Genomic DNA, 12,405 nt, shown 5'->3' on the forward strand with positions numbered 1-12,405 from the left:
ATACAACGTGACCTCTTACCCCACATACACACATACACACACACACACATATATACACTCAAAGGCTGGAGGAGAGACACAGGGACATGAATACAATGTGACATCTTACCCCACATACACACATACACACACACAGGCTGGAGGAGATACACAGAGACATGAATACAATGTGACATCTTACCCCACATACACACATACACACAGAGACATGAATACAATGTGACATCTTACCCCCACATACACACATATACACACACAGGCTGGAGGAGAGACACACAGAGCCATGAATACAATGTGACATCTTACCCCACATACACACATACACACAGAGACATGAATACAATGTGACATCTTACCCCCACAACACCACATACACAAGGAGCCATGAATACAACGTGACATATTACTCCCCAACACCTCATACACACGGAGCCATGAATACAATGTGACATCTTACCCCACATACACACACACACACGGAGCCATGAATACAATGTGACATTTTACCCCACATACACACACACATACACACATACACACATACACATATACACACACAGGCTGGAGGAGAGACACAGGGACATGAATACAACGTGACCTCTTACCCCACATACACACATACACACACACAGGCTGGAGGAGAGACACAGGGAGCCATGAATACAATGTGACATCTTACCCCACATACACACAGAGACATGAATACAATGTGACATCTTACCCCACATACACACATATACACACACAGGCTGGAGGAGAGACACAGGGAGCCATGAATACAATGTGACATCTTACCCCACATACACACAGAGACATGAATACAATGTGACATCTTACCCCCACAACACCACATACACAAGGAGCCATGAATACAATGTGACATCTTACCCCACATACACACAGAGCCATGAATACAACGTGACATCTTACCCCACATACACACACACACACACACACACACACACACACACAGGCTGGAGGAGAGACACAGGGAGCCATGAATACAACGTGACATCTTACCCCCCACACAACACCACATACACACGGAGCCATGAATACAATGTGACATCTTACCCCACAACACCACACACACACACACGGGCTGGAGGAGAGACACAGGGAGCCATGAATACAACGTGACATCTTACCCCACAACACCTCATACACACAGAGACATGAATACAATGTGACATCTTACCCCACAACACCACACACACACACACACATACACACTCAGGCTGGAGGAGAGACACAGGGAGCCATGAATACAACGTGACATCTTATCCCACAACACCTCATACACACAGAAACATGAATACAACGTGACATCTTACCCCCCAACACACCACACACACACACACACTGGAGGAGAGACACAGGGAGCCATGAATACAACGTGACACAGGGAGTCACAGAGCTAACAACCCTCAAGAACCGAAAATCGGGGAGATTTGGGGGTTCTGTGCCAAATACAAAGTTGATTGTTTTAATAAGCAAGTATCCTTTGAAGTCTATGAGACACTGATGCTAAAATCAGTGAGAGCCGGGAACACCAGATCTCCCAAACAAACCCTTCTCATATACAGAAAGATGCAGGGGAGCTATGGATACAGATCAGACCAGCACATACACACGGCACAGGCGGAGAGAGACAGTGGAGAGAGACACAGCACAGGCGGAGAGAGACACAGCACAGGCGGAGAGAGACAGCACAGGCGGAGAGACAGTGGAGAGAGACACAGCACAGGCGGAGAGAGACAGCACAGGCGGAGAGAGACACAGCACAGGCGGAGAGAGACACAGCACAGGCAAAGAGAAACACAGCACAGGCGGAGAGAGACAGCACAGGCAAAGAGAGAAACAGAACAGGCAAAGAGAGACACAGCACAGGCGGAGAGAGACACAGCACAGGCGGAGAGAGACACAGCACAGGCGGAGAGAGACACAGCACAGGCGGAGAGAGACACAGCACAGGCGGAGAGACAGCACAGGCGGAGAGAGACACAGCACAGGCGGAGAGACACAGCACATACACACAGCACAGGCGGAGAGAGTCAGCACATACACACAGCACAGGCGGAGAGACACAGCACAGGCGGAGAGAGACACAGCACAGGCGGAGAGAGTCAGCACATACACACAGCACAGGCGGAGAGACAGCACAGGCGGAGAGAGACACAGCACAGGTGGAGAGACACAGCACATACACACAGCACAGGCGGAGAGACACAGCACATACACACAGCACAGGCGGAGAGAGTCAGCACATACACACAGCACAGGCGGAGAGAGTCAGCACATACACACAGCACAGGCCATGAATATCCCCAATAGAACAAGGTAAGAATCAAAAATCCAGCCGCTCCATGATACAAAAAGTAGGCACTCACCAGCAAAAAAGGGGTTAAAAAGGTATACTTTAATGGACTACATAAAAAACAAAAAAACTGACAGTACTAACTACTCTCCCACATGTTTCACGCCTACTGTGGCGCTTTCTTGATTAACCCCTTTTTTGCTGGTGAGTGCCTACTTTTTGTATCATGGAGCGGCTGGATTTTTGATCCTTACCTTGTTCTATTGCTGTGTATGAGAATCTGCTTCACCACCGGATGCCTGGAGGAGACGCTTTTGGCAGCGTCAGGGCAGCTGCAGCAAGAAAGGATGACCAAGGCGGTGTATCATCGTGAGTAAAGGGTACTCCAGCCGGGCATAGCCAGGGTAAGGGGGACGTTAGTGACTGCACCTCACAATTGGTTGTCCCCCCCCTGTGTCCCCTCCTTGTCACCATTATCTATCTGAACACAGAAAACTGCAGCCCCTTAATCCTTTATTTTCCGGTGTCAGCTCCTATTATCACTTTACTACGGCCTAAAGGCTTTATTTCCAACCTCCTGGAGCTTTGACACGGTTTGTTCTTTGTCATGAATATCCCCAAGTCCATAATAGAAGCTCTAACACAGGTTCTTAAACAGTCACATCCCCGGATATTAAATATTAACATGCAATTCATTGCACTAAGCACTGCCCCCGACAGACATCTTAATGCAGCCCACATGGGGAATATACAGCATTTCATGGCTTATGTTCCATAAACTCAACGGATCAACCCAGAAAGAAACAATAAAATGAAATAAAGTGTACGAGAACAAATCAGAAAATATCCGTTGTGCTACAAATGATAAAACATCGATTTTAAACAATAATTAAGGAGCCAGAAAGTTCAAAAACATACTAACACGTTTCTAACATTTAATACAACCCAGAGCAGAAGTATGTTCCACGGCATCTTTACACGGGCGGATGTGTAGCATACACCGACGTCACGGACACGCGGAGCGTACACGAACGTCATGGACACGCGAAGCATACACGGACATCATGGACACGCGTAGCATACACGGACATCATGGACACGCGTAGCATACATGGACATCACGGACACGCGTAGCATACACTGACATCACGGACACGCGTAGCATACACGGACATCACGGACACGCGTAGCATACACTGACATCACGGACACGCGTAGCATACACTGACATCACGGACACATGTCGTAATACACGGACATCACGGACACGCGTAGCATACACGGACATCACGGACACGCATAGCATACACGGACATCACGGACACGCGTAGCATACATGGACATCACGGACACACGTCGTAATACACGGACACGCGTAGCATACATGGACATCACGGACACGCGTAGCATACACGGACATCACGGACACACGTAGCATACACAGACATCATGGACACGCGTAGCATACACGGACATCACGGACTCACCTAGTATACACAGACACGCGTAGCATACACTGACATCACGGACACGCGTAGCATACACTGACATCACGGACACGCGTAGCATACACGGACATCACGGACACACCTAGTATACACGGACACGCTTAGCATACATGGACATCACGGACACGCGTAGCATACACGGACATCACGGACACACCTAGTATACACGGACACGCGTAGCATACACGGACATCACGGACACGCGTAGCATACACGGACATCACGGACACGCGTAGCATACACGGACATCACGGACACACCTAGTATACACGGACACGCGTAGCATACACGGACATCACGGACACGCGTAGCATACACGGACATCACGGACACGCGTAGCATACACGGACATCACGGACACGCGTAGCATACACTGACATCACGGACACTCGTAGCATACACGTACATCACGGACACGCGTAGCATACACGTACATCACGGACACGCGTAGCATACACGGACACACGGCCCCCTCATATGTACATCTTACCGACAGCATGTTCTTGGACAGTATCACGGTGATGTTGTAGAGGATCAGACAGTCCCACAGCGCGAGACGCGCTTTCAGCGGCTTCTGCAGGAGCGCCGTGCCAAAGAGGAGGAGGTAGAAACAGGACATCAGGTACCCGAGGCCGAAAACACTGATCCGCGTGGCACCGGTGACAAAGACGACAGCCAGGACAAACCAAAAGAGGTACCGGAAAACCACCACCTTTACCATGTCCAGGTATGACCTGCAGGGGCACAGAGACAGGACCCTCACTGCAAGGGACGGGGGGGGGGGGGGGGGTTGGAGAGACCCCCACTGCAAGGGACCCGCACTACAGGGGACAGAGGTGGACCCTCAATGCAAGGGACAGGGGGGGACCCTCACAAGGGATAGAGGGCGGGGGGGGGGGGGGCAACCTCACTACAAGGCATAGAAGACGGGGGAGGGCGGGGGAGACCCTCACTGCAAGGGACAGAGGACGGGGGGGGGCGAGTTTGGGGGGGAGATCCTCACTGCAAGGTACAGAAGGCGATGGAACATCCATAGCAAACATCCATCCGCGGTGCCATTAAAAAAAAAAAGTCAATACCAGTTTTATTACGAAATAATTTTACAATTAATTTGCAGTAAAGACTACCAATTCTCACATTAACACCGCGTCTCCCAAGGGCAAGGAAACAATTATACCAGAAATGCTTCCTTCCAAGTAATGTGTAATGCGGTTGGATATCTGATCTCGGCCAAGGAATAAAAGATATGAGATCAGCAGAACAGGTAACTGTGCGGATCCCGGGAGAGATCCATCCCGGGAGAGACCGGATCTGCCAGGAGCAGAGAATGGGCATTGTGCCCGGCAGTGATCCGACGCGTTTCTCTCAATGCTGGAGGGATCTGGACAGATGGGGAGGGGAGAGGGGGGCTCTGAGGTTTTGGGGGACTCACCGGCAGTTGATAAAGTTGGGTACAGGGTTGGGTCTGTCCTTGGGGGGTTCTATCTCTTCCACATTCTCCCCCGCTGTCGTGTACCAAGCTTCTTTATTCTCACTGGCAAACACCTTCCACTGCTGAGAGGCACAGAGCAGCAGCAGAAAGTCACCTGCGACAGAGAGAGGGAGAGTGAGCGCGAGAGTGAGCGTGAGAGAGAGAAAGAGAGTGAGCGTGAGAGAGAGAGGGAGAGTGAGCGCGAGAGTGAGCGCGAGAAAGAGAGGGAGAGTGAGCGCGAGAAAGAGAGGGAGAGTGAGCACGAGAGCGAGAGTGAGCGCGAGAGTGAGCGCGAGAAAGAGAGGCAGCATGAACGAGAGCGTGAGCGCATGAGAGAAAGACAGAGTGTGAGCGTGAGGCAGAAAAAGAGAGCGCGAAAGAGAGAGCACGCAAGAGAGCATGAGAGTGCATGAGCATGTGAGAGGCAGAGAGAGAGCAAGAAAGATCACACGTGAACGAGGGCATTAGAGCATGAGAGAGAGGGAATGAGAGCATGAGAGAGAGAGAGAGAGAGAGCGCGCGCGCATGAGAAAGAGGAGTGTGAGCGTTAGCGTGCGCGAGAGAGAAATAGTAACAGGGAGATATACAAAAAGAATGAGAAAATTCAAGCAAGGAAAAATGGAACAGGACCCAGAAGCAGAGGATGCTGGGAGGCCAGAATGGGAGACCCCTCTAACTCAGCAGGCTGAACGCGAGGATCATGTGACCAGCGCACACTTACTGATGAGGTTCACAGCTTTAGGAGGCGAGTAGAAGTCGGGAAGATACATCCACTTTATCAGGGCGGAGTTAATGGGAAGGAACTGCTTCCACCTCCAGGGATAGTCTGGCAGGGAGAGAGGGGCAAACACTCACCACCTTCATCACAGTGCCCCACAGGGGGTGTGCACAACACAGTGGGAACAGGATGCAGAAGGGACTACAGGTAAATAATGGTATCTGTCACCGACCATGTCATAGGTCCCTCCTGTGCCCATCATTTGACACAGTCTGCCACTTTGTTGGAGACGTCACCGCGCACCTGGTCGCGACCCGGATCGTGACGTCACATCGTGCCAGGTCGCGACGGAGACGTCGCCGCATTGGCCATTTGTGCTACGGATGTTACTTTGTTTCCAGCCTGTGCGACCCCGGGGGTATGTCCTACCTATGCACAGCACGGGGGGGATGCCCAGGCACAGCACGTACTGCCACAGCAGGAAGAAGACCAGGAACGCGCAGTACTTGGGCCACAGTTTGGCGATGCCGACTCTCCGCCGCCGTGCCAGGATCGCCAGCAGCCAGCAGCCGTGGAAGATTACCATGAAGTTCATCCGCTGGCCGATTACATTCAGTGTCATCAGGAGGCAGATCTAAGGTCACAGATGGACAGAGGGAGAGATGTGACCAGTGCACGGGTGTCAGCATGGTGACACAAGGAGCTACCAGGGCTGTCACACCACCTCCCGGCGACACGGGCAGCAGGTACATATCCCCATCCAATCGGTCACTCCCATATCAAGGTGAGGCCGTGACACGGGCAGCAGGTACATATCCCCATCCAATCGGTCACTCCCATATCAAGGTGAGGCCGTGACACGGGCAGCAGGTACATATCCCCATCCAATCGGTCACTCCCATATCAAGGTGAGGCCGTGACACGGGCAGCAGGTACAGATCATCTCCCGGCTGTCCCTCCCATAACAGGTCCCCTTTTTACTATGTCACCCTATCATCCATCCCGTCTGACCTTCCCTTGGAGTAGAGCCTCATGGCCCAGACACCCCTGTCCTGGGGTTGGGTCTCCCCCCCGGGGGTCTCCTCGGGACTCACCTCCAGGCCGAATTTGTAGAAGAAATAGTTGATAAAGTATTTGGTGCAGCTGAGCAGCCCCTGGTCCAGGTGCGCCCGGAGAACGTCCGGGAACACTGCCTGCGTGTGCGGCACCTCCAGCTGGTAACGCTTGCGGTAAAACGCCTGGTGCCGATACACCACGGCCTCAAACACGAGCAGCGAGAGAATCTGCAGGTGATTCTGCGGGAAGACATGATGGGGGGGAGGGGTGAATAAACAGTTGGATTTGTGACAAATTGTATCATTGCCGCTAACATGTGTGCGCGTACGGCATCATGTTGTGCCAGTGCATCAGGGGGCTTTACTCCAGTATTGCTCCTCTTGCACTAGTGAGCATTGTGGGGGTATTTATAGGGGCAGCAAGGAGAGGAGAACCAGCTCAATATGATCATGAGATGGGTCAGCATTTGCACCAAGAACGGCTCCAGTTTTCCCCTCTCTTTGCATCGGATCTGCCAGGTCAGAGGTGGAATTAGCTCGGCTCCTGAGAGAACTGGGCCAACCCTGGCACCATCTTCATACAGATCTTCCAAAAATAACAACAACAATAATAATAATAATAATAATAATATAATAGATGAGCAGGGTGCCCTGTAACCTGGCGATACCATGACCAGGGTCACCAATAATCACAATAGGAGTAGGAACAGGTTAGCTAATGTGGTTTCTGCTGATGAACCAACATCATACTCATGGGACCCAAAGTCTACTGGGGGCAGACGAGTGCAGGCTGATCGCTTTGTAAGAGGAGGGGACTTATTCACCGAAACGTTTCTGTTGCACGGTGATCTTCATCAGGGACACCAGATACATAAGAGGGGGCACTGCGTACCTGGATGTACCCCAGGTTGGGGTAACCTTTGCGGATTCCAAACCAGTTGGCGGGATCTACGGGTGCACGGTACAGGGTGGAGTTCAGGATCTCCTCCTCCAGGAGGTTGGTGCTGTTGGGGAAGGGCTGAGAAGGAAGAGGGTATCATTAGGAAGGTTGGGGATGGGGCCCCGCATGTGCCTACAGGGTCCTGGCAGAGACGTACAGAAATGGGACGGTCACGGCTGCAAGCTCTGCTCCACAAATATGCCTATTATAGGGGGAAGCTACCGTGCTCTACAGGCACACCGTGCCACACAAGCACACACACACACACACCGTGCCACACACACACCACGCCACACACCGTGCTCAGCTCACTACAGGCACACCGTGCCACACACACACCACGCCACACACCGTGCTCAGCTCACTACAGGCACACCGTGCCACACACACACCACGCCACACACACACCGTGCTCAGATCACTACAGGCACAACATGCCACACACACACACACACTGTGCTCAGCTCACTACAGGCACACCGTGCCGCACACACACACCGTGCCACACACACACCACGCCACACACACACCGTGCTCAGATCACTACAGGCACAACATGCCACACACACACCGTGCCACACACACACACACACTGTGCTCAGCTCACTACAGGCACACCGTGCCACACACACACCACGCCACACACACACCGTGCTCAGATCACTACAGGCACAACATGCCACACACACACCGTGCCACACACACACACACACACTGTGCTCAGATCACTACAGGCACAACATGCCACACACACACACACACACACCGTGCCACACACACACACTGTGCTTAGCTCACTACAGGCACACCGTGCCCCCCACACACGCACATACACACACATGCCGTCCCCTGCACATTACAGGCACACTGTGCCACACACACCGCTACACACATACCGTGCTCTGCATGCCACACACACACACACCCGGCTCTGCGCGCAAAACAAATATTACTCTGCACATTGCTGAGACGTGTAAATAAAAGGAACTGGTCCAGTTCTGGTTCTGCGGCCCCCACTCAGTGTGACATGTCCCCGCATTTCTCAGTAATACCCCCACGTCAGCGTCACACCCCCTGCTGTGGGACCCTTCGTGCCGTGTGGCCGGTTCTCACCAGCGTACAGTTGCTGGAGTACTCCTGCGGGTTGACGATGGTCAGCTGGTAGAGCATCTTGCAGACGATGATGGTGGAACTCCACATGGTGCAGAGGCAGGAAGCCATGTGCTGGAACCGGGAGAAGGGAAGAGCGAAAGCCCAGAGAACCACGAACAGGAAATTCATCACGGAGATCTGAGGAAGGGCAACGGGCGGCGTCAGACAGGAACACATACCCCCCCGCCCCCCAGTGTGCCGCCCCCTCTCACACAGGAACACATATCCCCTCCCTGTGCTGCCCCCGCATCCTCCCCCTCCCTATCACACAGGAACACATACCCCCGCCCCCCAGTGTGCCGCCCCCTCTCACACAGGAACACATACCCCCTCCCTATGCTACCCCCACCTCATCCCCCTTCCTATCACACAGGAACACATACCCCTCCCTGTGCTGCCCCACCTCCTCCCCCTCCCTATCACACAGGAACACAAAGCACCCCCCCTGTGTGCTTCCCCCTATCACACATGAACACATACCCCTCCCTGTGCTGCCCCCGCCTCCTTCCCCTCCCTATCACACAGGAACACATACCCCTCCCTGTGCTGCCCCCACCTCCTCCCCCTCCCTATCACACAGGAACACATACCCCTCCTGTGCTGCCCCCACCTCTTCCCCCTCCCTCTCACACAGGAACACATACCCCTCCTGTGCTTCCCCCTCTCACACAGGAACACATACCCCTCCTGTGCTTCCCCCTCTCACACAGGAACACATACCCCTCCTGTGCTTCCCCCTCTCACACAGGAACACATACCCCTCCTGTGCTTCCCCCTCTCACACAGGAACACATACCCCTTCCTGTGCTGTCCCCTCTCACACAGGAACACATACCCCTCCCTGTGCTTCCCCCCTCCTCACCCTCTCACACAGGAGCACATATACTCCCCCCCCCCTCCAGTAGCTGCTATAATCCCAGTCTGTCCCGCTGCCCAGTTTCCGCTTACCAGCTGGCACTTCACCTCGCCCGTTTAATCTGTTACGTGCGGAATGGATTGCTATCAGTAACCAGCCTCACCTCCTGCAGGGCCACCCAGACGCTGTACACAGCCACCAGCTTCAGCACGTGCACCTCCAGCAGCCTCCAGAGGAGGACCTGCACGCGGTGCAGCAGCTCGGAGAACTTGTAGAACAGAACGGTGAGCCGCTGCGTGACCAGGTCCCACTTACTGAGCGGAGCTGTGACAACACAAGGACAGGGCCGTCAGGCGGCACGGGGGAGGGGATAGTGCAGGGGTGCCCACTGCAGTCCCCAAGCGCTACCAACGGGTCAGGTTTTCAGGACATCCCTGCTTCAGCACAGGTGGCTCAATCAGTGGCTCAGCCTTCGACTGGTTGAGCCACTTGTGCTGAAGCAGGGATAGCCTGAAAACCTGAGCTGTCACTGCCACTGCAGGGTGACCTGTCACTGCCACTGCAGGGTGACGTGTCACTGCCACTGCAAGGTGACCCGTCACTGCCACTGCAGGGTGACACAGATATTAGTGACCTGTGGCTTTTCCATTGCAGGGTGACACGCAGAAATAAAAAAGGTGACCCAAAGATACACCCCACTACCCCGTCATGTGGTGTCTGAGATCACACTCTCACCTTCTTCGTGTACGGAGCCTTCACCCTGCCCGTCCGCTGCCCTCTCCTCCTCCTCCTCACTGCAGGCTCCGGCTGCCTCTTCTCCCTCCTTCGGCTGGTCACTGTGAGACACAATCACATCACTGAGTGCAGGGTGACACACACACACACACACACACACATTAGGTGCACCTGTCCATTTGATTTTTTTGTGTCGCGTCGCCGAGCCGTTTGAACCAATGAGGGCGAACCAGCCTGGTGATGTCACGGCAACGCCTCTCCGTCGCACGAGTCATCGGAGGACACAACTAGGGCCGGGGATACTCAGGCGCTGAACCCCGTTATTCTTTACCTCCGGGGCCCCAGTTTGCCGGGATTATTGCCAGTGTAGTTATCCCGCCTTTAAATGGGGATCTTACCCCATGAGCTGCTTCCTCCTGCACCTCCCCCCCCCCTCAGCTCCCCTATCCCCTCCCCCCTCCCCACCTCACCTCATGGATGCTCAGGTGCCTACCTGTCCTGGTAAGAGGTGCTCTCCTGGGAGGACGCGCGCGCCAGGTCTGTGATGTGCATGAAGTGTCTGTGGAAGTAATGCAGCTGGAGGATGCAGGCCAGGAGGAAGAACCCTGGGATCAGGATACTGGTGAACAGCTCGGACACGCTGAACTGCTCCAGGCCCAAGTCACCCAACCTGCAGAGAGGAGAGCAGGGGGGGGGGGGGGTGAGGGAAGAGAAGGAGCGGAGAGAACGGGGGATGAAGGGAGAGAAGGAGACGAGAAGAGGAGAAGAGAGGAGAGAACAGGGGGTGAGGGAAGAGAAGGAGAGGAGAGAACCGGGGGTGAAGGGAGAGAAGGAGAGAAGAGAGGAGAGAACAGGGGGTGAGGGAAGAGAAGGAGAGAACCGGGGGTGAAGGGAGAGAGAGGAGGAGAGGAGGAGAAGAGAGGAGAGAACAGGGGGTGAGGGAAAAGAAGGAGAGAACCGGGGGTGAAGGGAGAGAGAGAAGGAGAGGAGGAGAGGAGGAGAAGAGAGGAGAGAACAGGGGATGAGGGAAGAGAAGGAGAGGAGAGCAGAGAAGAGAGGAGAAGAGAGAACATGGGATGAGGGGAGAGAGAAAATGGGTTAAGGGGAGGGGAGGGGAGAGGAAAAAAAGGGAAGAGAGGATAAGAATAGAGAAGAAAAAAAATAAAAGGAGAGGGAATTTGAGAGGGGAGACAAGAGGAGGTGAGAAGTAGAGAAGGCCTCTCCCCTCCCACTGGGGGACACATACTGCTCATCTGTGAAATGCGTCAGGTTCTTCCAGTACATGGGAAATTCTTCAAACTGGAAGGTGTAGATGGCAATTAGGACCAACATTGTGTACGCCACCACGAGCCACCAGAAGACGGTCAGAAGTTTCCGCCACAGCGTGTAATACACCTGCCAGGGCAAGAGAACCGCCACGTCATGACACAATGTATCCCTCACACTGTGACACAGGCCTGACATGATATTATACATCTCATAAATCGACCCCTTGCAGACACACTTACCAGAACACCCTCCTCCTGTCTCTGTGCTACCTTCCTACTTACCCCTTAGATTGTAAGCTCTTCGGAGCAGGGACTCCTTTTCCGAATGTTACTTTTATGTCTGAAGCACTTATTCCCATTATGTTATATGATTATGTCCCGTGTG

At 53.5% G+C, this 12,405-nt stretch overlaps 1 protein-coding gene across 6 annotated transcripts in view; it reads right to left on the reverse strand.

Moving 5' to 3' along the window:
• PIEZO1 (piezo type mechanosensitive ion channel component 1 (Er blood group)) overlaps positions 1-12,405 on the reverse strand; it is a 113,706-nt gene that overhangs the window by 27,639 nt on the left and 73,662 nt on the right. For all 6 annotated transcript variants that reach the window (XR_012789137.1, XR_012789138.1, XR_012789140.1 and 3 more), the window contains exons 15-25: positions 11,999-12,147; positions 11,246-11,422; positions 10,753-10,853; positions 10,181-10,341; positions 9,123-9,299; positions 7,962-8,087; positions 7,109-7,309; positions 6,444-6,648; positions 6,018-6,122; positions 5,258-5,411; positions 4,316-4,559 (exon numbers count right to left, since the gene is read on the reverse strand). Coding sequence is in view for 2 of the 6 variants with exons in the window: in XM_075576784.1 (XP_075432899.1) it covers positions 4,316-4,559; positions 5,258-5,411; positions 6,018-6,122; positions 6,444-6,648; positions 7,109-7,309; positions 7,962-8,087; positions 9,123-9,299; positions 10,181-10,341; positions 10,753-10,853; positions 11,246-11,422; positions 11,999-12,147 (1,800 nt within the window). In the remaining 4 variants the exon portion in view is untranslated. The remainder of the gene's footprint in view (positions 1-4,315; positions 4,560-5,257; positions 5,412-6,017; positions 6,123-6,443; positions 6,649-7,108; positions 7,310-7,961; positions 8,088-9,122; positions 9,300-10,180; positions 10,342-10,752; positions 10,854-11,245; positions 11,423-11,998; positions 12,148-12,405) is intronic.

Source organism: Ascaphus truei, chromosome 19 (assembly GCF_040206685.1).
Source record: "Ascaphus truei isolate aAscTru1 chromosome 19, aAscTru1.hap1, whole genome shotgun sequence".
In the NCBI taxonomy this organism is placed as follows: Eukaryota; Metazoa; Chordata; class Amphibia; order Anura; family Ascaphidae; genus Ascaphus; species Ascaphus truei.